The 26,060-nt window shown below is 31.6% G+C and overlaps 2 protein-coding genes across 5 annotated transcripts; one reads left to right on the forward strand and one right to left on the reverse strand.

The window, feature by feature from the left end:
- Window positions 3,467-9,172, forward strand: LOC18593064 (protein AIG1). 2 transcript variants are annotated; one of them, XM_007020100.2, is made up of 6 exons: window positions 3,467-3,570; window positions 4,191-4,438; window positions 4,569-4,846; window positions 6,001-6,165; window positions 6,246-6,380; window positions 8,659-9,172. In XM_007020100.2, the coding sequence occupies exons 2-6, from the start codon at window positions 4,207-4,209 to the stop codon at window positions 8,866-8,868; spliced, it is 1,020 nt and encodes a 339-aa protein (XP_007020162.2). In that variant the 5' UTR covers window positions 3,467-3,570; window positions 4,191-4,206; the 3' UTR covers window positions 8,869-9,172. The 2 variants fall into 2 exon arrangements, with proteins under 2 accessions (XP_007020162.2, XP_017981432.1); XM_018125943.1 differs by having other exon boundaries at window positions 3,476-3,570; window positions 4,194-4,438.
- Window positions 9,529-25,084, reverse strand: LOC18593065 (agamous-like MADS-box protein AGL11). 3 transcript variants are annotated; one of them, XM_018125323.1, is made up of 9 exons: window positions 24,904-25,084; window positions 23,746-23,953; window positions 14,977-15,058; window positions 12,603-12,664; window positions 12,275-12,374; window positions 11,863-11,904; window positions 11,718-11,759; window positions 9,896-10,050; window positions 9,529-9,807 (listed from the first exon to the last, which is right to left on the reverse strand). In XM_018125323.1, the coding sequence occupies exons 2-9, from the start codon at window positions 23,925-23,927 to the stop codon at window positions 9,804-9,806; spliced, it is 669 nt and encodes a 222-aa protein (XP_017980812.1). In that variant the 5' UTR covers window positions 23,928-23,953; window positions 24,904-25,084; the 3' UTR covers window positions 9,529-9,803. The 3 variants fall into 3 exon arrangements, with proteins under 3 accessions (XP_017980812.1, XP_017980813.1, XP_007020164.1); XM_018125324.1 differs by lacking the exon at window positions 24,904-25,084 and adding an exon at window positions 24,209-24,309; XM_007020102.2 differs by lacking the exon at window positions 9,529-9,807 and having other exon boundaries at window positions 9,892-10,050.

Genomic DNA, 26,060 nt, shown 5'->3' on the forward strand with positions numbered 1-26,060 from the left:
GATCTGTATATTACGTTTTAGCCAGTTTTCGAAATTTTTGAGAAAATGACCAAATTACCCCTGTGAGACGAAAATTAATATTTTATTTGTTTATAAGTTGGGAACAGCTTAAAATCTTTTAGAACACGATATTTTACAATGGTTGCTCACAAGGGAACAAAGAAACTGATAGTAAAGCCTTGCGGGATTTCGGGTTGACATTTCGGACAATAAGTGTCTACCGGAACACCGCGGCGGTTGTCACGGGCTCGAGGGGAATACCGGGTCGTGACAGTATTTGTATTACCTTTTATAAGATGGCCAAAAAACCATCCATGAGAAGCTGAAAACTTTAACTATAGGATTGTATTGTGTCACTATTAGAGCTATTGAATCCTACGTTACCATGTGTTAGAAACTGGTAAATATCGATGAATTTAGATTTTGGCATAATTGCCTAGGTCACCCAGGAGTTACGATGATGCATAGGATAATCCAAAATACTAAAAGACGCCCTTTAAAAGATAAAAAGGTTTTATTGTCCAAGGATTATACTTGTGAAACTTATTCACAAGGAAGCTCATTACTAAATCTTCTATGACAAAAGTTGATCTTGAATCCTCTTTATTTTTGTAAAAAATTCAAGGTGATATTTGTGGACCAACACAACCGACAAATGGGCCATTATGATATTTTATTGTATTAGGGGACGCATCTTGCAAACAATCCTATGTTTGCCAATTATCTACGAGCAACGTTGCCTTTGCACTTATACTAGCACAGATTATAAAGCTTTGGATACACTTCCCTAATTATTTAATCAAGAGCATAAGGATGAACAATGTTGGTGAATTTACATCAAAAAGCTTTTATACGTATTGTGTTTCACTGGGAATCAAGGTTGAGTACTCAGTTCCACATATTCATATTTAGAACGGATTGGCAGAATCCCTAATTAAACACATCCAAATTATCGCTCATACTCTTTTATTGAGGACAAAGCTTGACTCTTCAACGTGAGGTCATGTTGCTTTGCATGATGTGACACTAATTAGATTATGCCCCACTACTAACCTTTTGCAATCTCCCATGCAATTGGTTTTAGGCTATGAACCAGGCATTTCACATTTAAGCACATTTGGTTGTATTGTACAGGTGCTTGTAACATTACCAAAAAAGACTAAAATGGGTCCCCAATGCCATTTGGACATTTATGTTGAGTTTGATTCACCATCCATTATAAGGTTGTTGGAACTAATAACGTGTGATTTTCTTGCCGCTAGATTAACGGATTGTTATTTTGATGAGATAATGTTTCCATCAATTAAGATACCTAAGGCTTCCATAACTAAGAACCTGAAACCAATTAAGAATTTCTCCTAGAATGAGAAAAATCTATCCCATTCAGATCAAAGAATTCTTGAATGTGAAAACGAGGTGCAACTTATAATTTATTTACAAGCTATTGTCAATAGACTTCCTGACGCATTTAATGATACTGCTATAGTCACGAAGTCTTATATTCCAATTATGAATGCTCCAATTGTTGTTCCTAAGCTGAAATGGATCAAAATGGCCCACGCTTGAAGCTTGAAAGGTCGATAAAATCAAAAGACATTGCCCCTCGAAAACAAAGGGGGAGGAATAAGGGATTTGCTCCAAAAGAGCCTGGTATTGAGCTTGCTCCAAAAGAGCCTATTGCCCTTGAATAGGCACGAACCAATGAAAATATCACCGACCCCAAGAATACCAAAATCTCTATTAAATATTATAATGAGATTAGGGATTAGAATGAGATAATCCTCGATAACATTTTTGCACTCTCAATTGCTCATGAGATTATGAATCGTGATTTATTATCGAATGTCGTCAAAAGCAAGATTGGCCCAAGTGGGAGGAAGCAATCCATGCTGAATTGGCTTCCCTAGTTAAACGAAAGGTTTTCAGACTTGTAGCTCGAACCTTGACAATATAAAGCTTGTTGGATACAAGTGGGCTTTTGTCCAAAAACGAAATTAGAAAAATGAGGTCATGAGATAGAAAGCCCAACTTGTAACCTAAGGCTTCTCTTAAAGACTTGAGATTGATTATGCTGAGATGTATACACCTGTGATTGATACAATTACCTTTCGTTTCCTTATTAGCCTAATTGTTTTTAAACTTAAATAATTTAAAAATTATTTTAAAAATTATATTTATTAAATTCATTTTATTAATTAAATTATATAATAACTTTTTATTGCAATATTTGATTGGGTGAATTGCATAAAGGACATCTAGGGGATGTTTGGTAGATGGGAAATGAGGAACATTCCTTACAATTAAAATGCAAGGAATCAAATTGCTGCATTTGGTTGATGTTTTGGGGATGGGAAAGTAATCCCTCAGCAATGTTATTGCAATAAGAGCATGAAATGTCATTCTCTTCTCTCTCGGAGGGAAAGTTACTTTCCTTTAGCAAATGAAAAGTAAAAAAAATTTTGTTCCCCAACTTAACCTCTTGACCTTTTTTTTCCTTCCTACCTTTTTCACCACTTTCTTTTTTCTTGCCTTTTGGCTTTTTCTCCTTTTTCTTACCTTGCATTGTTCTCATTTTTTTCACTGCCCTTAGGAAAGGTAGCCCGTCACCAAGACATTTGGGTCAAATTTCATCACCAAATCTAAAAACTGAAGAGATTGAGATTTTAGATTTTATGAAACCTTAATTTAAATTTTTAAGAATTTATAAGTGTTTTGAGAAAAATTTATGCTTTTTATATCGAAAATTAAGAAAGAAAATTTAAACGGTTTAAAATGGAGGAAATTTACTAAAGAATTAAGAGGATTTGAAAGCAAAATGTGTTTGAGTGCTACTGTTTGAGAGAAAAAAATATCAAGAACGTTTAAAATAATACATTTATTGATAGATGAGAACATATATCGATAGATTATATTCAAACTTTTAGTAATAGGTATCTATTTATCGATGGATAATATAATCTATTCAATAGAATTTTCTATCTATAGATAGAATTTTTTTGGATAATGTTTTTCGTTTTTAATTTTTATAAGTTTAAGATAAAAATAAATATTTAGTAATTTTATATATTTTAATATTTAAATAATTAATATAAAAATATTATGTTACTTTTTTAATATTCTTTTTTATTATTTTAATTATTTAAAGTTCAAATGTCAAATTTTATATTAAAAATTATAAATATATTAAATTTATATATTTTTTTATATATAAGAATAATTTTGTCAATTTACATTATATTCTCAATAAAATGATTACAAACCAAACACTACAATATAATGCTCTAAATAATTATATGTTTTGTAATTATCACTTTTCTTTATTATATTAAATATTATAAAATTTTATTTTTAATAATTATTTTTTTATAATTATATACTCAACAATCACGTTCTACCGAAAGTAACCTTAATATAAAGCTAGTACGTATGTAGTCAACAAACAGTCCCGGTTATCCCTAAGCAGAAGTTTCCTCCTCTCTTTCTCCTACCTATATATATATATATAATAAAATATACTTTCTTCTCGATCGAAGTCTTATCTCTTCGTATTCTCGCTTTCTTCCATCTCCGGTAAGCGATTATTTCAGCTTATATTGAGATTTTGTTCTTTCTTCCTGTTAATGTCGCCTGATTTTCTGCCGGAATTATCTCGGTCATAAAAACTACCTGAAAATTTCCCATTTTTTGAGGTTTTTTTTTTAAAATTTTTTTTCGAACTGGATCCTTCGCTGATTTAAATTTTATTAATTTATTCATATAATTGCATCTTCGTGGCTGCAGTGGAGTTCAGTCTTTGATGCATGAGCCCCAGTTTTTTTTTTTTGTGGAGTTTAAATTTATTGTAAATATTTAGAATTTGAGAGAATTGTTTAATTTGGTAGACTGTAATTATCGACGATAAAGATGAAATTACGTGCTTGAATATGAGTGGGGCTTTTAAGTTAGTTCAATGGTCTCTAGACCTCTATCAATTCATTTTCTTGACTTTTGAATATGTTTTATCTTTTCTATTTGTTGGTTTAATTGGTTGGAGTTGAGTAGCTTTCCACGTTTGGTTCAGGTATTATTGTAAAGTGTGTGGTATTGAAAAAAATAAGGAACATTGCGTTATTAACTGATGAGATGCATTATTGTAATTCAATTAATGGTGGGATTAGTGGTCTCAAGGGTAGAAGTGTTTTCCCATGCAGCAGGTAATCTTGTAAGATGGGTGGAAGTGCGATAGATGATGATTGGGAGTTTACCTCACCTTCCAATGGAGTCAGGACTGTGGTTTTAGTTGGACGTACGGGCAATGGGAAAAGTGCAACTGGCAATAGCATTCTTGGACGAAAGTCCTTCAAATCAAGGGCTAGCTCATCTGGGGTTACTAGTACTTGTGAATTGCGGACAACAACGCTCAAAGATGGGCAAATTGTTAATGTCATTGATACTCCTGGTATGGTGTCTTACTTGTATTGTTTTTCCAATCATATTATTTGATAGTAGTATCAATGACTTGGTCATTGAAAGACTATTCTTTCTGAGGTTATCAATGTGTAAAGGACTAATTTAACATGTCATTGCAGGGTTGTTTGATATTTCAGCTGGATCTGAATTCCTTGGTAAAGAAATTGTCAAATGTATTGATCTTGCCAAGGATGGGATCCATGCAGTTCTTGTGGTTTTCTCAGTTAGGACCCGCTTTTCAAAAGAAGAAGAAGCAGCTTTGCGTAGTTTGCAGACTTTGTTTGGAAGCAGAATTGTTGACTACATGATTGTAGTGTTTACTGGTGGGGATGAGCTTGAAGATAATGAGGAAACGTTGGAAGATTATTTGGGCCGTGAGTGTCCGCAGCCATTAAAGGTTGTTTCCTAAACTAGAATATAACTTTATTTTTTCAATTATGGCAGACTTTATTGTGTTCAGTTCACTTATTTGTTGAGGTTTGAAGAATACAATCCTGATGAAGTGATGGGAAAAATTGGGGTCCTAACAGGTTTAATATCATGTTTGACATTTTCTAATTATGAGGGTATAGTGCTTTGCTTAGATTTAAAGTTCAAAATTTTGATTTTATTGAGTTTTAATACATTTTCTCTGTGTCTCTCCATTTCTGGACACATGAGCTTATTAGCTTGTCTGTCTGATCAATGTCATAGTTAGCTTTTTAACTTATTGATTTGACGAAATGTAAAAGTTCATTATTTGGTTGGCTTTGGTGTGAAATTTAGGTGGTACTAACATTTTTGGGCTTTTTATGAATGTGAGCTGGATATGGTTGGAGGATTATTTATGTTATGTATGCCAGTTTGGGTTAGAGATCAAAGTTACTAGAGCTTGAGTTGGATGGCAACTTTATGATCTGTTCTTTTTATCTTTGTTCGAGGGCTGATAGATACACAAGTGTTTGGTTTAAGAAGATTTTATTGCTTAGGTTCTTTCAAAAGGTTGCCATTGTCTGCATAGCTGACAGAGGTTCTTATAGATGACATGCTCATGACAAGGGCATTTTCTGTCTTAAGTATAAAGGAAATAATTGGGAATCAGTTGATCTTCTTATATCATGTTGAATATTCTTTTGGGTTTTATGGTATTTTCTTTTCATTGCATCTAGATTATTTTATTGCCAAAATTTATTCATTAGGTGTATCTTATTAAAATGGTAAAGTGGTTGATGAAAAAAGCTTAATATTTGGTGTAGTGGCCCTATAAGTTTTTGTTTAATGTACTTGGTTGGAGCGGAATAGGCAGACTCTTCCTTCTACGTCTTATTCTTCTTATAAGCAGTATGTTTTTCAATGCTATGAAATTGGTGGGAGAATGGGGGTATGCTTGTGTAGCATAGAATGCTAGGCTCTCAGAAAAGCATATCTTGCTTTTATCAATTTAGATACTGATTCAGATAATTCTGGTCTTATATTGAAGTTTTAAGTACTTTGTCAGTGAGCATATTGGAACTTAATCACAATTGATGTGCAATAGCTACAGATACTTACTTTTCTGTTCAAATTGACCAGGATATTTTAGTTCTTTGTGGAAACCGGCTTGTACTTTTTGACAACAAGACCAAGGATGAAACCAAGAGAGCAAAACAAGTTCAGGATCTTCTGTCACTTGTGAACATGGTCATAGCACAGAATGGTGGGCAACCATATTCTGATGAGTTGTTTGCTGAACTGAAGGTCAGTGTCTTTATATTCTTTTCAGTTTGCGGTGATTTTAGTATAAAGAAGTGATGTGAGAGACTGTATTTATTGGACAGAAAGGGGCAACTAAACTTCGTGATCAGCAACAAGAGGTTGCTTCTCTAGAAGGCTACTCTAAGCGAGAAATATCTGATTTGAAGGAGCAGATTGAAAGATCATATGAAGAGCAGCTTAGGCGAATTACACTGATGGTAATTTGAATTTCTTTCTTATTGGTGATGTGTATTTGTGTTTACATCTCAATCTTATAGATCTTTCTAGTGTATATGATTCCTTAAAATAAGAGGAAGCCCATTGCTGTTAACTAAAGTATGAATAAAAACCCAATATAGAAGGAAAACCCAAACTATGACTCTAGAATAATGAATCTTCAATCTCCAGCTTCTCAAAAGATTACATAACTGACCTTGAACACTTAAAATTCCAGAAATTGAAAATGAAACAAAAACATGCAATATTAGCTTAGAGATACCTAAATCTATGACTCAAAAGCAACTAATAATGCCTACTCAAAGCTACCAATAAGCTTCTCATCTTAGGACAAGTGCCAAATTAAGGCTTCGGCCTTAGAACCAGCCTCAGTATGCCTTCTAAACACCTTTGCAGGCTGCTGCCAATGTGCTCTATCAGGCTGTTCCCACTACATTCAGGTGTCATTTCTTGTGTATCTTTCTTCTATTTGCATTTTAGCTATTTTGTTTTCCTTAAAGTCAAAAGGAGGGCAGTAATGGTACATACCTGTTAGCTATTCATCTCAAGTTGTTTCTATTGGTTTGTTGTCTTGAAAATGCCTATGGTGCATCGCATTTACTTTGATTTATTTTGGAAGAGAAAATGATGCTTTTCTAATGCTGACATCATCTCCCATCTCAGCTCATCTAATTGCATTGCATCTTTTTAAAAATTACTCTCTTTGTTTCAAATTGAATGTTTGTCTTTTCTTTTTAATTTGTTCCATAGATATGTTCATTTTTCTTTTTGAACACCTACAATTCTTACTTTTTTCTATGTTCCATACTAATATTTAATATATTTTTTGTACTTTTTAACATTAAAACTATAGTTTATCAATGCTATAAAAAATTTTTAGAAAAAATATTAAATACAGCTATCACCTCTGTGTCCTTGTTCTAACTGCTTCTTAATCTGTGCCGTGAAGTATGGTGACTTATAGAATTAGAAAAGAGAAATCATTTCAATTTGGCTGATATCCTAGTATTAATGCCTGTATAACTTACGAACTTTCCTTTTCAGCTTGGCTGGTATCTTATCATCATGTTATGTATCAATTTTCTGCAGTTTTTCATTTCATCCAACTTGCACCAGCTTTCAATTTATTCTCCCCTACTTGTGGATAAGCAAATCCTAAATGTCAAAATGATTACTCATTGGAAGGACCATCACATATTATCCACCATCTCTGCAGTAGTACATCACATGTAACCTTACCATATTTTCAAGAGTTTTATATGATTTTCTAGTGAGGAAGAAATCTATTTGACAAGTAGTATATCCAAATTTATTGATGTTATTAAATCGGGATCCTTTTGAAAGAATTGTTAGCTAACACTACGTACAGCATGCCATTGCAAACTTCCAATTTGGGTCTCCTTCCTCATTTCTATCTCCATAACCGTACCCTTTTGAACCCTGCATTATTTTTTCTGATATGCCCATTCAAATATCCCTCATAATTGTTCTTAGCAAGGACTCTCTTGAGTCAGTCTATTCCTGTGTTGACTGTTCCCAATGTGTTGCATTTTGGCCTTGTCTAATTCTACTTGAGGAGTAGAGGCATTGACCTGTTGATGTACTCTTTTGCTTTGACTAATTTTCAGTCTATTCATGTTTTTATTCTTTCATTTAGACCTTGTTGCTCGGGACTTGAGGGTGAGATCATATACGAGTATGTGTCTGACATAGGCAAGTTCAACTTTTTTCTTAGGTTTTTATTTATTTGGACTGTTGGACCTCTTAAGTAATGTCTGCTGGATATGTGTTGGATGTGGGTACTTAAACAAAAAAAGGAAAATTGGGAGTAACATAGTTTAGATTACCATCAAATGTAGTTTTTACTCTACTTTTTATTCATAGCCTTCCATCTATACCAATATTTATAAAATCTCTTCACAAGTTCCTTTGTTTCTTCACCTACTTTTAAGTTTACTTATGGCTGGGCATTGTCGTGTGAGAATCATTGCTTTCTTGTTTTATCTAAGCATTGGTCTGATGTGCTGCTAATGAAGACTGTCCTTGTTAATTTCATTTTACCCGGGTCAAATGCAGTATCTCACTGGCAGGGAATGTCTAAACTGTTTCCTTTTAACAATTCACGTCCGTGGATGTGACTGGTTATTTAGTTTTCACTAATTATATTTTGGTTTATCAAGAAAATTTTGGTGCCATTTCAGTCATCATAGCGAACATTCCGAAGTCTTTTTTCTGCTTAATGAACATGGTGTTGTACAGGTTGAATCAAAGCTGAAGGAGACGACCACAAGGCTTGAGCAGCAACTAGCAGAGGAACAGGCAGCGCGGCTGAAGGCGGAAGAGCAGGCACAGGCAGCTCAAATGAAATCAAACGATGAGATTCGCAAGCTGAGAGAGAATCTGGAAAGAGCACAGAGGGAGACTGAAGAGCTCCGCAAGCAAGCTGAAAGTCGATGTGCCATTCTTTGAATCAGCCATTGACTCAACAGTCGCTCCTTTTCTCTCAAGCTGTTGGAGCGGGTTATGTGATTGCAAATATTTTCAATTCTTTCAAAAGTGCTATATTTAGGTAAATCCTGGAGTGTTAGTGTTCACACTTGTGCAACTTAAGCTTGTCTTGTTTAACCTACCTAAGTTATACCTGTGTAAATATTAAAGTGTTGAGCACTATGGATCATATGTGTTTCTTACATGCCAAAGAGGGAAGAAATCAACGAGAAAATAATTGACAGATGTTTGTCACCAAAATTTATAATAGTTAATGTGTTAATCATTCAATCCTTAAAAAGTAAATGGTTATTTACGTGATATTTTTATATCAATTCATGAGTCACATACTTAAAAGTCGATTGACGTCAAACGATCACTGATTTTTAATAATTAAGTAAATAAAAAGTTAGTGTTTATGAATGTTAATAATCAAATTTGAAATTGTCAAACCTTGGGTGATTAAAACAGAAACTTTTAAGAAGTGACTAAATGAATAATTTATTCTCTCTCCAAAAAAATATATATATATATATATATATTTATATTTATATGCAAAAATTTATTATCTTTTCTACTTTTATATTATTAATTTTTTTTTTAAAAAAAATTTAAATACAACTATTAGGTGAAATACTCAAATGCTGCTATAAAATCTTCAGAATGAAATTACTTTTAACATAATTGATGGTATCTGGTCCATGGCATTAGTTAATAAAAGCAAACTAAACATGTCCATACTCCACACTCCATATGCGTCATATATTTTAGAAGTCAAGAGTGCTACTCCAAATCAAGCACATAACAAGTAAAGAGCTACATCACATGAACTTCATGATCCTTTTACATACGGTTCAAATGCTTATTTATTATTATATCAAAACACCATTTTTCCAGATTTGTTGTCCAACTGATCTCTACCTGCAAATGCATGTGACAAAAACAATCATGAATTATGAGTCCCATCTCTTTATTTGCAGTGCAAGAGAGAAATAAATAAATATATTACCCAAGATGGAGGATCTTCTTGTCCGGATGAGAGTAGGCAGTTCCTCCCTCAATCACATTTGGGCTGAAGAAATTGCGAGAAGCTAATGCTTGGATCGCATTTAGCTCTGGTCCAGTTACCATGTTAGCTTGCTGTAGCCTCTCGATTTCTGCAATCTAACATTTCAAATAAATGCATAAATATATATATGGATTCTATCTCTGATCAACAACACAGTTAGATTTCACTATGTTATAACAGTACTCAGTGATGGATTTAAAATTTCACATGAAGAGTGACTAAAGGGTAATCATATAAGATCATGAATCTATATATATATATATATATCANTAAAGTACATATAAGAATCATGAATACTATATATATATATATATATCAATTTTTATTTATATAATAATAAAAAAAATTGAGAGGCAACGGCAGTCACCATCTTGGCTCCACCAATGCTAGTACTGTGTTGTCATATTGCCTCCATTCCCCCAAATATTCAGTGTATGCTGTCACCTCTTAAATTGTAGTATAAACTGTTACATTGAGGATACAATTCATTTCCCTCCCCTTTTAATAGAAAAATTAAAATAGAGAGCAAAGAAATTAATAGAAAAATAATAGTCATATTTTAATGATATATTATTAATTTATTAATACTTTAAATTAATAATATTTAAACATTTTAATAAAAAATTATTAATTTATTAATATAATTTTGATAAAATTATGAAAAAAAAGAAATTAAAAAGAGAAAAAATTAAAACAAAAATCATGTTAATATTTTAATGCTAAACCTTAATATTTTAATAACAAATAATTTAATAATAACATATTGTATAAAGAATGAGTTTCAAAAACTCTAAAAAGTTTATTAAATTAAATAAATGACAAATTTGTCACTTTATAACTTATTTTTTTATTATTTTAAATGATTTTTGTTAATAAAAAATTAAAATAATATAATAATTGTTCTATTATATGTTTGACTTATTTTATTCTTATAGAATAACTATTCCATTCTCCATCTATCTCATTCTGCAAAATAAACATTCTAATTCCTTTCACTAGTTATTTATGTAATTTGGGAATTGTAAATCATTGTGTTAGTAATTATCTATATATCTACATCAACAAGCTTGGGCTGTGGACTGTGGTTGAGTGCAAAAGCTTCATGCTGTCATAATATATATATATATATATATATATAATACAATTAGAGATGTTTATGAGTCAAATCTTGGGCCACATTTTTACAAGCCAAGTCCAAGTCCCAGATTCACCTGTTTGCATAATATTTTATTATTCAAATGATAAAAATTATTAATATATTTTAATAATTTTATTCTGCAATTAAAATTAAATGAAACACATATTTTATTAATATAATAATCTTTTTGAGCTAGGCCCATCTCTAACCTACATATTTATATTTAAGTCAAAATCCAGCCCACATTGGGTTGGAGCCTATGGGCCCAGGTTGGTAATTCAATCCTAAGGGGTTGTAAAACAAAGCATTATTATACACATTCATGGTATCCATGCAAAGCAATTCTTGTATAAGTGTAGATGCAGGGTGTTTCACGTGTAAGACACCTGGGAAGGAAACATAAGGCAGCTGTGTTGTATTGAATCCAGGAATTATGGCGTGCATGGGAAATTAACAGAAGACCAAACTCTGCTAAACAGTTTTTAGAGAGAGTATATATGCTGTTTTTGTCGAGTGATGAGCTTTCAGTTTGTTAGATTTAAGTCGACATTGATGTAATCTTCAATGAAAAACATATCTTTAAAGAAAATGTATGTGTTGGGATATAGCATGGTGTAAAATTACCTTGGTTCGGAGACAAACGCTTTCATTTTCCAACTCGATTTCCTAACAAGGTAGCAAAGGATACAGAGTGAGTTATAACCAATGTCATAGAATTTAGAATAGGAATAAACGAAGTTAGGAAAGTCATAAGAAATTTGGGATTCACCCTTTTCTGCAAATACTCTATTTCAGCTAGCAGCATTTCGTGCTGTTGAAGCAAAGAGAAACAGAGAAGAAGAGTAACTTATATAAGATAATAAAAAAAAAAACACAGTATAGACACTAAATATGAGAGTTAGTCATAGAAGCAGGTCAGGAACAAGTTTTGATGTATCTACACATGATCTATTGATCATAATTCTAGCTGAATGCAACCCATGTATACCATTTTGAATCCGACACATGAGTTCTATTAGATGCTGAATCTCTACTACAGGTATAATTATAGGTTTATGTGAATAATATTGATAATTAAGTGCATATCATGATAAACACTACATAGGTTTCATAGCAATGATTGATTGGTTTGATGCATTGAAACTGTGGTATTTCCTTAAATTTTTGTTGTGATATTTTACCTTCTTTGACCTGATCCTAGTAATGCCCCGTTCAAGCCTATTCTCTAGCTGCTTTAACTCCTTCACAGTTAAGGAACTCAAGGAATCTCCCATTAGGTGCCTTCAGATTGACAAGGATAGAAAAGTATAAGCAACATTTGAATCAACATAAACGATTCCTTTCCTTCAATCACCAAACTTGCTTTCGTTATGATTGAATCTGTCCCTTTCAATTTATATAAGAAAGTTGATTAAATATACATGTGATCCATGCGTAAAGGAAAATAAATCTATCTCCTTTTTCATCTTTGTTCATATGATTATTATTATTATTATTCAAGGATATTACCTGTTAGAATTCTGAAGCATTTGAATCTGCTGTCTTAACTTGGCTGATTCTTGTTGATAATACTACATTCAGTTGATGATTCAAAATAGCAAGAAAAAGTAAGATTCTTTCATGGAACAAATTTGTAGAAATGGTGATTCTTGTCATGCATATTCATGCAATAATATGAGGTCTATTATTCATATACATACATAGTTAATAAAAAACATATGGTCAGAAAAGGTCCTCATGCCCCTCATAGATTTATAGATACAAGATGGATTTATAGAGAAGTTAATCACTTCGCGAACGCACTTGTAAAAATGGAAATAGACCGACTCAAACATGTTCACTGCATGTTGGTGATTGGCTATGTGCAACAAGAACAGACATTGATATATACATGCTCAGGATGAGTGTATACTATTGTTTGGATTCAAGCTGCAGATTGTTGGTGTCTTTAGGTGATCATTTTAGGAATGTTGTTTACATGTTTTTTGTGGCTTTATGTGCAATGGAGTTGTTTTTTATATTAGGTGTTTTCTTTTTCAGTTCATTGTGTTTCAAGTGTGCTACTGTATAAGCTTTACCTATTAATAAAAATGACTGTTTGACTAAAAGAAAAAAACACATGTCCCTTGTAGAGCTACTCTACTCTTTGAAGTAAGAACTTAATTAATTAGAAGCATAACTATGCTACATATTGTTGTTATTAACAACACATTTAAGGCCATGGAACTTGAAATGTATGCATATTTTGCACCCAATATGTATAATGTTGAACTTGTTATGACCACTATACCCTGACAAAATACGAAGAATCACTCCACATTATACTTTATTCTCTTTTCTCTATATAAAAATGTCAATTTCTGAAAAAGTTAAAAGTGACTTACTTAAATATTTTTATCAAAATTTAAGATTAATAATTTAGTTTTTATAAGGGACTAACAATTTATTCTTTAATTTAATAATTCTATTAGTTTATTTAATTTAAACCATCTCACAATAAATAATCCTAACCGAACTAAATCATCATTCAATAATAGAGAATTAGATGGAGATACCTAATTGGTTACTTTTAGATCAAAGTTAAGTCAGTGTGTTTAGCATTATTCAAAATTTGATCAAAAGTTAGTTTTATTCAGTCTCCTAATAATTCACACTATAGCTAAAAATTTGCTCAAATTATGCAATTAATTTTTGCATTCTATAAAAAATTTAAAGTTAATCTTCGTATAATATTTTGTGTAAATTAAGTTTTTATACTTTTTCTATTTGTTAATTTTAATCCAAATCCTAACATGGTTAACTTTTCATTGGTAAGTATACTGATATGGTTTTTTGATCAAGCTAAGATGACATTGATTGAGATAATGTGGCATTTTCTTGTTGACGTGGCGTTGATTTTGTTCTGACTTGACATTTATTATGTTGTCATGACATTGATTGGACTGACAATAATTTATGCTGACATGGCGCTTGCTGACATGGCGAGAATTGCTAAGGTGGCAAGATTAATTGTTGACTTGCGAGGTAGGGTTTTGTCCATTGTAGCTGTTAGCATTTCTCCCCACATTAGCAAGTGCCATGTCAGCATAATTGCATAAACTATTGTTAATCCAATCAATGCCACGTCAACATAATAAATGACAAGTCAGCACATAATCAACATCAAATCAACAAGAAAATGCCACATCATTTCAATAAATGTCATCTTAATTTGGTCAAAAGATTATGTCAACATATTTAGTGGTGAAAATTTAATGGTGTCAGAGTTTGGACTAAAATTAACAAATTAAAGAGCTACATGGACTCAATTTACACAAATTATTATATAGGGATTAAATACACATTTTTTATAGAGTAGAGGGAGTAATTATATAATTTAACCTAAAAATTTAAGTTAGAATACTACATAAATACTTGCATAAAATTAAAATTATCTAATTTAGTACACTTAAGTTTTTCCTAATTTTAACAATTAGATTAAGGATTATTATTCTATAGACTAATAATGGAGTTTTTAAAGATTGTAATATGTTAATTTGATAATTAATTAACTTATTAACTTCTAAAAATATATCTTAATATGATACAGGTTAATTCTTTAACCCGTTTATAGGGTTTAAAAACTTTACTACTAATTTATAATTTTTATTTAATTAAATACTATAAACAATTCAAAAATATAAAATTACATGCACCGTGATACACATGTCCAAAAACTAGTAATCATGGAAGGAGCTATCAATCAGATTATTCAACTTTAGACTGAAAATCTCATGTTCACTATGCAATGGGAAAGGATTACCACCAAAGTATTGTGTCTTGGCTTTGAGATACTGCCGTCTCCCTTTCCTCTTAATAATAAAGTATGCATGAAAATATTTACCTGAGCATTGATTTCAATAACCGAGTTTGTGTTTGAACTATCTGAACATGCCTTCTTGTACCTCTCTATTGTTGATCTTATGCTGCATTCGAGAACATAAGCATAAATAAGCATGTAATTAAACAAATAGAACATATACGCATTGTGCTTTTTCTTTCCTAGTAAAGCTTAAATGCATATTTTCATTATATTCTTCGCTGTTTGAGTTAAGAGTGTCGCAATTAGATAGATCAGTTCAAGTTTAAGTTGTTTTGATTTTTAGATCACTATATACAAATTGAGTTATAAGAGATTTTGGACATTGATTTTTGGGTCAACTAGGACTATAATTCATGCAGATTGAATCAAATTGTTCCGGTGATTCAATATATATATATATATATATATATATATATATATATATATATATATATATATATATATATTCTCAGCCAAGAAACTAATATTTATAGATAGATTGAATGTGCAAAAGAGAGGGAACAAGAACAACCACTCAAACAAAAACAAAAATTAAAAGGAGCAACATGACAGCTTGGCTGGAAGCAAGAAGAACACTTCATCATAGCTCAATCTATATACTTTGCAAAATCACATAAGTAATAATATGGTAATGGACTAGTTCTGTTATTGATCTCAGTGCAACCGGATTGGTTCTGTTGTTGCTTTTTATACATAAGTGAAGTAGAGGAGGGGATTTTATATCTCTTCTTATATTGTCATGTACCACTACCTTTTTTTTAATGAAAATGCTCTTATGTTTTAATAAAAATATGACAATGAAATAAATGTTTCAGCAGATATGAGTGTACGTGTATGTATACCTATCTTTTAAAGTAAACAAAATGCATAATTCGATCCATATTCAACTCTTTGTATTACTTTGGAAAACAAAAGGTAAAGGAAATGGACAAAGAAAGGAAGGGACAGCGTATGGAAAGAGGTCATGGATGCCTATTTATGGAGGGTACATGCTCATGAAAATAATGAAATGTAATAATACTTTTAGGTTATTTACTTATTTTAGCTTGTGTTGCTACATTGATATAATTTGTTACCTTTTACTCTTTCAATCAAAAAGAACTCCAAAGAAAAGAAACCCTATAGTCAAAAACCAAGTACAAATCAGCGTTGCTTTATGATGTTAGGAGAGGGAACTAAAGGAAAGGCTAAGCAAAGGACGAAGGATAGTTGCAATCCCTTTTATAGTGAAAATCTAAAGACAAGGCTAAGAAGGATCTAGATTGCTTCCCATTAGAGAAAAGGATAAAAAATCTTCAAAGCCATTAAAGGGAAGAAAGTATGGGGAAGAAGGAAGAGAAGTATGGGGGAAAGTATGGTGATCAGCTGTGCAAATGCTAAAAATGGAAAAGAAAAGTGATTCAAAAGTTTCATAGAAAATAATAATTTATTGCATGGGCTTGGACTCGCTAAAAGTAAAGAAGAAAGAAAGTGGCCATGGTTTAATGTCAAAAGTTCGGTTTGGTACCGGCCAATAAAGGTTTGTCCACAATCTCACAAATACTTATGGGGATGGATGGAATCAAATGAATAATCAAAGAAGAAATTGAAGAATAAGAATATATTGTGGGGGATAAGATACACTACTAAGCCCACAAAGAAAATAATGGGTGGAGGCCTCACTGCTTACTAATGATGTGACATGAAAGTTAAGGTGGATTGAACTAAAGGCATTTTTCTTGCTAGTTATTGACGTGGGAGATAATACATTGCGTTGCATTTTTCTTCAACTAAATCAATTATAGACTCGTTGTAACATACCATCATCATTCAATTCATATATTAGAAAAGAAAACTCATGTACACTATATAATACCTCCATGGTCAACAATAGAATTGATCCTGTACTAGCCAACCAACACTTTTGGGTTTTATCTTTGTTGTTTCTTTGATAATTTTCATAATAAACTAGTCAAAGCTTTGAGTTTGGTAGATCAAGTTTCAGTAAAGATGTTGAAATTTATTAGTTTTATGAATTTCTTAATTGAGAAGTTTGATGGAAAGACTAATTTCACACAATGACAAAAAAGGACGAAAGATCTCTTTGTGTAGTTAGGTTTAATATGCCTTTTGCTAAGGAAGGAGAAAGGGCAACCAAATGGGCAAAGTCAGAGGCAAGGCATGGTAGCACTATTCAACTTTACTTTAGGGATAAACATGTTTAACAATCTTCTTGATGAGGGATCTACTCTAAAGTTGTGGACAATGTTGGAGAAGTTTATTTGATGAAAATTCTTTCCATCAAGTTGAAGCTTAGGCAAAAGTTGTATCACTTGAAGATGAAGGAGAATGGAGACTTAGTGAAGCATATAAACGAGTTCGACAAATCATTGATCAGTTAAAAAAGGTTGACATGAAGATGGTGCAAGAGGAAAGCATTGTTGTTTCTCATATACTCTTATGAGGTAGTTATGGAATCTCTAATGTTTGAGAAGGATACAATAACTTTAAAGCAGGCACAAATAACATTAATGTCTTATGAAACTCAAAAGAAAAGTAAGGAATTGGGTAGTGATTTAGTTGACTTGACATTGGTGGCTGAGGTTCAGAAGAACAAATCAACTATAAGGTATCTAAGGGTGAAAAGTCTAGATTTGACAACGTTTAGCACTTTTGACGTAAAAGGTATGAATATATTCAGAAAGATTGTCCTACAAAAAGAGATGAGAGTAATGGGAACAAAAGTGAATGCATTTTCATTTACCAACAATGACGATTGTGATACTGTTTTTGCAATCTCAAAAGGTATGGATGCTAATTCAAGTGATAGTTGATATTTAGATTCTGCTTGTGTCACTCATGTATGCTTCCAAAAAGATTATTATTTTTGATTTCCTTCAAGAAGAGCTGAATAGAAATTTGACTTTGGTCAATAAGTCAATTATCAAAGTCAAGGGTCTTGGAGTTGTAAGGATCAAAATGTTTGATGGTGTTATGTGTTTTTTGGGTGGTGTGACCTATATCCCAAAGGTGCATAGAATCTAATAACATTGAGCCTATTAGACTCCAAAGGGTATGGATATTTTGCTAGTGGTGAAGTCGTAAAAGTCACACAATACAAAATGGCTTTAATGAGAGGGAATTTGCATAATGGTTTGTATTATCTAAAAGGTTAAGCATCAAAGGGATGGGAACATGCGTAGGGGATGGTAGCTACTAAAGTGAGATTTCATTTACTGAAGAGGTGATGAAAGGTTTCCGTGGTATAGACGATTGTGAAAGAATGAATGCAATAGGTGGAAAAATGTTTAACGAGTTTGAATTCAAGTCAAAGGTGGAGATTAATTTGAATTTTGGACGAAGTAGAATTCAAAATGTTATTCAATTAGGATTCTAGTTTGTGTACAATATGAGTAGTTGTATGTTTTAAATTGAGTCTTAATCGTATTTATTTTGAATTTTTGTATTATAAATATAGGTCTGTACGCCTTAGAAGATAAGTAGTGTTTTTAAAAGCCTTAGAAAGGAAACACCTTGGAACTTTATCTTTTGCTCTAGGTGGAGATAATGTGGGTGTGAGTGAAGGTTCTTGCAAGGCTATTGAAAGAGATTGTACGAGTGATCTTTGAGTTGATTTGGGAGCCATTGAGAGATTTTATTGTATTTTAATTTTTCAATAGTAAAAGAATTATTTCACTCTGAATATAGGTGAGAAATTGAACAATATAAAATTTATTCTGTTTTCTTTTCTAAAGACAAAATTTTTTGTATTTTTCTATTTGCTTGATTTTTCAAGATTTTATATTTGCTATTTCTTGGGTAATTTTCATAAGACATGCACAACTTTTTGTTTATAGAGAGTAAAAATGCAATTATATATCATTTATAATATTTGAGTAATATTTCATTTTTATCTGTAATTTATAAAACTCAAAATTTGAATTTTTGATATTTTAAAAGTATTTCATATACATCCATTTATTCATCCATTACTAATATCCCATTACCAAAAAAGAACTAGTTTTTTTTATGGACTTGTTTTTGGTATATGTCTTTAAGCCAATTAGATTGGTCAAGGAATATATATTGTAATTTAATGCATATATAATCGAATAACTATATGTGATAGAAGTTTTCTTTCATGTTAGTGCAACAATAAGAATTTATTAAGTACTAATTGGATGAAGCCTATGGAACATAGAGGCCTTGTAAGAGAATTGTAAAGTTGTTACAATTATGAGATCACTATGTATCAAAGCCATGTTCCTAAAATTGTTCCTAGTTATTGTATTGTCAAGACAAAACATTGATAATTCTCAAAAACTAGTACATGTTAAGCCTCTTTACTAAGGAAATAAATAATCGATCTCATAGATTGAAGTATATGAGATACTTGAGGATAATATGTGGGTGCTTGTTAAGAACAAGTTCACTGAACATGATCTGCTATGAGAACTCCATTTGATATTTCAGTCAAGTGTTTATAGAATATGTTATCATGTGATAGTCGTGCAACTAGTTTTCAGACTTGAAACACTAAGTCATCTTGTATGGAGAATGATATACTTTGATTTCACTTCTATGGATCTGGAAATGACTAGATGCCTAAACAGGGTGTTTTTAAGTATGGTGGGAAGCATACGAAGGTGGATGAGTGGTCAAGAGAGGATTTATCACCACAAGTGATATGAAGGGATGTATCTCACTTGTTCTTAATTCTAGATTAACTTGTATAAAGTCTTTGGTCAAAAGCATGATGAATTTGAGGAAAGTTAGTTTCTTAAATTCATAAAGTTAATTATAAATTATAAAAACTAATATGGAATGTCATAAGTAGACATTAAGCTATACTTTATGACATATTCAGGATATTTGATGAAAGGACCGTGTTACACTGAGAAGCTTACCACTGAAGAGCTTTGTCAAATTCTTTAATTGATTCTCTAATATTTGGGTGGTCATGATGTATTGCTAGATGCCGTTCATGATTTATAAATATAAATCAATTGTTAAATTGATATTTAATTATGATTTATATTTATTACCAACATGTTAGAAACCTAATGGTTCACACACATTAAGTGACATAATTGAGATTAAATAAGGATAATCAATTAGGTTGGACTTAATTAAAATAGACCAAAATAAAGTGAGAAAATTAATTAAGTTCACAATGACTTAATTGAATAAAAATACAAATGTTTGTATCTAGGGTTATAATTTAGTTTGGCTATATAAATACATTATGTTAGCCAACTAAAACTCTAAGCCTTCAGCCACTTCTTAACTGTTTCATAAAAATAAGAAAAAAATAATAATTTTCTTTGTTTGATAGAAATAAGATTCGATAAAAACTTTTTGTATTTTTGTTTTAGAAACAAAACTTGCTAGCACAAGTAAAATCCTACATTTTAGAAGGTCTTGTTTAGTCATTGCAGGGATTACTGTTAGAGGCCAAATACTTAGGTGGCTAAAGATTTGATAAATCCTAAAAGTGAAGAAGTAAAAATTTTGCCTGCAGGATTCAAACTGTCTTATTCTCTTTTAGGATTACTTGCTTCATCACAAGAGTTTTTGGATTTAATTTGCTCTTGATTACGATATCTAGAGCAAGGTGCATAATACTTAAACCTATGAGTGTTCATTATTAATATGAAAATTGTATGAAAAACACAAACATTTATCTTGAGGGTTTTTAGTTATTTCTCTGATTAAATGTATTTTTATTTTTATGTTGCGTTATACTTTTATTTCTTGATTATTTTTATGTTTGAGCATGAAGCCGAATCTCAGCACTTTTTGGTTAAAAAAAGTCAATATTTCGTAATGTACTTTTTCAACAGATTTTTTATGAAAAATTCAATGATTAATACCTCAATTAGTAATGTATTCCATTGAAAATTTTCATCATAAAATTTCTCGTTGACTTTTTTTTTGTGATTTATCTTTTTTTATTGGACAAAATTTTATCAAAATATTCATTGGAATTCCATCTAAAATCCAATGGAAGCCTCTTTAAATTTCTTTTTTGAAAATTGCCTTTCTAAAAATTTTAATACCATTCCATCATAAATCTGTAAATAATGAATAGTATTGTCGATGGAATTTTTCTGACAAAAAAAATTTTATAAGAAAAACCCTGTTTTTGTCTAGTGTCCTAGAAAAAAAAAGTTAAATAGGCTTACATGTTTTTGACATGTAGATATCCACGCGATTTTAAAGTGTTAGATTTCATCTGATTTTATCCGTGATTGACAATATAGATGAATTTTGAATACTTTTAAAAGATTGTAAGTCTAAAAATTGAGTTTTATACTAACATATGTAAATAAAATATTAGTACAAAATCATGGATAATTGATACAATTTACTCTTTATATAATCTTTTTTTTTACAAATTTTCATGTTAAGAATAGATTTTAATACAACAAAAAAATTGATTCAATGTAAATAACTCTTAAAACTAATTTCTTATCTATTTCTAAATGGTATTAAACAAGTAATTAAACAAGAACTTAACAATCTTTTTTTATTCTAAAAAGTGTATCTCCGAAGCAAATTATATTCTAAAATGCCAATGAATTCATAATGGCTTCGATATGAATGGAAAAGTTAGCAGATGATGGAGCCCCATTCTCACCAATGGTAGCATGGTATATTGGTCCAACAATTTTTCATTAGATATCTACAATGCTGGCGTTTCAAAGGTCTAATCTATTTATTTTTGGTCATATAACACATCCAATAGTGAATTTTTATGGAATGGTATTTAGTAATTATCCTTACTTTTTCTTCATTTTTTTTACTAGGTGAAATTTAATTAGGTGATGTTCATTGTGTAGGTTTCATATTTAAATTCTCCATTGATTGACTATTTCCATGCTTACAATGATTCATTTACTATTGAAAAGTTGGAGTAATTAAAGGTTTAAAATGGGGATTAACAGATCTTAATATGTTGCCTGATTTAATTGAAGAATTCAAGTAACTCCACACCTAACCTCTACTTACCTTCTGCTGTGCCCTTTATAACGCAACATTACTTGGAATAAATTATGAATTAATTATATAATGGGTTCAAGCAAGTGATTTATGGTAATATCCTAGAATAGTTTTGGGAAACGTTAAAGGCATTGGATTTGAATGAAATAAAGGGAGAAAGCCCTTTCTTGTTCCATAAACCTCATTTTCCCGAAACCGAAGATCTCTTTCTTGAAGTTTCAAGTTCTAACCATTAGATACCACGTTAGGTATATGGTAATATCATGAATTCAGTAACTAAAATGCGTTACAACCTGATTAGGATTGGTAGTAGTAAATTAATAACTTCATATCTTGTAATGCTAACGTGATGTATCAGCAAGCCTTCCTAATCACCCTATTTATACGTCCTTTGAACCTTTCAGCCTCTAAGTGTCAGTTAATTTAGTTAATTTGCCAAACCACCAAGCAAAACACATGCTTTTAATTAGAAAAAGACGTATTTAAATTATCATGATTTATAAGATTAGGCAATGAAAATGATTGAACCTGTTGACTATCTCACAAGACAAGAAGAGATGGCCTCAATATTCCTGAACGGTTCAACATTGTCCAGGCCAGTTTTGAAAACACTGATCTAACCAACTACCACAGCACATGCATATATACCATCGAATGAGACCAAACTCATTCATTGGAGGAGCTTTAATTACGTCTATATTGGAAGTAGCCCTTTATAGCATGAATGTGCATACATGCATACATGCTAGAGATATGGAAACTAAGCCATCTACTAAAGTCATAAAACCGAACTATATATTGGGAATAATTAATATCATACATACATACATACATACATATTGTTTATTGGTGTTTTTGCAGTGTTAACCAGTGTAGGTTGGTAATGCTGCTTTAAGTCTAAAGCATGATAAACATGGTTATAGACTTGACATGACATTCGATTAATCTCATTTCAATCAATATATAAAACTTTACCTTTCAAAATTGAAAACATTGTTTATTGGCATATATATATATATATATATTGAAGCAACATGAAGTAATGCTACAAATGCATAACAAGATGTTGAATAAGTCTTACTCTTTTCTTTCAAATTGAATCTTTGACATGTAAAATAAGAAAGAAGTTTGACCAATTTAAGATTTCTTATCTTATTTAGTTCTTTCTCTTTTTTTTAATATACATCTTTTCAAGGCCAAAAGATTAAAAAAATCCTTCAAAAATTAAAAGATAAATTTTTTTAATATTTTAATAAAATATCAATTTTATAATGTTTCAAAATGATTTCTTTTGTAATGAGAAGAATATTTTATTTTTAATTCTTAAAATAATTAAAAATTAAGTTTTTTTTAATTGGGGAGGAGGAATTCAAACCTTACTTTTTAAGTAAAAAATCATGTATAAATCAATAAATCAAATACTTGACTGCTAATTAAAAATTATGTTGACCTTTGTCCAATGAATAGAATTATTGGTCCTATCACTGTCAGCCATACTGAAGTGCTAATAATCTCTTAGCCATATTAGGAAAAATAGCTTCTGACTCTCTCCAAGGTAGCAAACAACCACAGGCCCTTAACTTAAGATGTGGCTGACTTCCTTCTGTGCTCTCTTCTGTTTTCAGCTCAGGAAAATAACACATAAAATACATTGTCTCCTTCAATTATTTTGTATTGAAAATGTTGAAACCATTATTGCCATTTGATTAAAGGTAAATGACATTGAAAACCCACAAGCAAGAAATCAAATGAACAAGACCAAATATAGCATGATGTGGGAAAGAAAAGAGAAGAGAAGAGATTAATTACTTGTTGTTTGAGTACTCGTAGAGGCGGCCACGGCTGGAGAAGACAATGAGAGCTACTTCTGCATCGCAAAGGACTGACAGTTCATAAGCTTTCTTGAGCAGCCCGTTCCTGCGCTTGCAAAAGGTAACCTGACGGTTGGTGGTGTTCTCTATCCTCTTGATCTCGATCTTTCCTCTCCCCATTGTCACAGATCACTTCCTATAAAACCCTGCAACCAATACGCCTGCCAGCTTAGAGTTTGTCTCATACACAAGGTTTTTTTTCTTGGTTTGGAAAGATGAGATGTATGAGTTCTGTAAACAAGGTGTTGAAAATTAAGCTAAGAGAAAAATGAGTGAGAGCAGATGCAGATCCAGCATAATGAATGGTTTCTGCCGTATGTACAAGTAATAAAGGCTGCAAAACCACTGAGAAAAAACAACAATTAGAAGGAAGAAGAGCATGGAGAAAAAGTGACCCATAACCTATCGTCCCACGAACTTTCAAAGTAAAGAATATCTATGGCTGGTAAAATGAACCAAGATTTTTGGGTTTTGTTTCATAGTTACAAACCCCTCCCCCCGCCCCCCTCTCTCTCTCTCTCTTTCTCAAGTGTGGGTTTGCGTGCATATATGGTAGACCTAAACTTGCTTTGAGCTTTTGTTCCCTCACAGACTCAACGTTACTTTTAGATCATCAAAGAAAACTTATAGAGAAAAGGGTATCAACTCCAAAGAAACTGGAGTAGAAGAGATTTGAAAGTATTTGTAAAGATTTCCGAAATCCAACCATAAAATATAGCCAAAAAGAAGTGTAGGTATGGCAAGAGTTGGCCATCAGGGCAAAGAAGAAAAAGCATCAGGGACGGAACATGAATACACACAGGTGTTGTTTTGCAAGGCAAGAATTTGTAAGATTTTTGCTGAAAAAGGAAGGGAGAGAAATGGAAAAGAGATCTTGTTCATGCAAAGGAAGTATAGAAGATTCCCTTGCTCTGACAACAGATCTAAGAAGATATAACAAAACCAATAAAGAAAAGAAACCATGCATTTCGGTAAATCCATATTGTTATAAAAAGCAAGTTGCATAACATATTTAACAAGATCTAACCGAGACCCAGTTGTGTTTTTCCTTTCTATTTTTCTTCGAAAACAGATGGGAAAAAGCCCACATACAGACCTGAGCTTTGGCCACACTTCCGGCCACTTCAGCTTTCGGAAAATTCCGAATCTCAAAGAAGGCAAAGTGTTTCGACTTTTTTTCCACACTTGCTCTCTGGAAACGACTGATAGCCCCTTTCTTTCTTTGTCAATATAGAGTAGAGGGAGCTAAAGCTAAAGATAATTATAAAAGAGAGAGTGAGAGAGAGATGGGGATGTGGGAGTCTTAGTCTCTCTGAGTTGGAAAAAGACATTGGAATTGTAATTTGCCGAAAGGGCAGAGAGGACGTTCTAGTTTTAGCTAAATGAAAGAGCTTTGCAGGTGCAAATTCACACCATTTCTCGCAATGGCGTTTCCATTTTTGTCATACTTATTTAAAGCCCCTGAACTGACTAACGTGCCCTCCACCAATCTTTCTAGCTACTCTCTCTATTTAATGGGCGGTGTGAGAATGAGATCGATCCCTCTCTCTCTCTTCCAATTTCTATCGAATTAGGGTTTGGTCTTTGGTGCCATCCACGTATTGCAGCACTAGCTACCTAGCTTATAATCCAAATGACATATAGCATAAAACGAGAATTGTGTCATTTGTTCTAGTGTCCAAATTGCAATATGCCTGGATCTCTAATAGAGGTGGCAATCCTACGGGTTCGAGTTAAGATGTTTTCCATTCATATTATTTTAGATTCAAGTCATTTTGAATATATGTAATCTTAAGTTTCGAATAATTTCGAATTCAAGTTGTTTCAAGTTCAAGCAAATTTGGACAAGTTTTGGATAATCTTAAGTTTGGTTTACTTACGAAAGATTTGAGTTTGGTTCACCTGAGATTTGACTTGTCCTAACTTTATATTTGTTTTGAGTTCATTATTTTAGAGTCTGAATCCTTGACTTTTTCTAATGAGTTTGAATTGGGTTAAGTTTGATTTTGAGTTAATTTGTATGAATTTTTGGATTTCGGTCAATTTTGCCTCCTTTAGTTTCTAAGAAGAGTTTTTTTTTTTTTCATGTATAGACGACTAACTTGAATTTAAAGTCAGTTATAGATTTTCTTCTGAATAATGATTTCATTCTTTTTCCTTTATATCGTGACATGAAGCTTTTTTTGTTATTAAGTTCAAGGTAAATCATTTTTTATCTTGAAATCATCACAACATACAAATAAATTACTTGTT

This window comes from Theobroma cacao, chromosome 8 (assembly GCF_000208745.1).
Source record: "Theobroma cacao cultivar B97-61/B2 chromosome 8, Criollo_cocoa_genome_V2, whole genome shotgun sequence".
Lineage (NCBI taxonomy): Eukaryota > Viridiplantae > Streptophyta > Magnoliopsida > Malvales > Malvaceae > Theobroma > Theobroma cacao.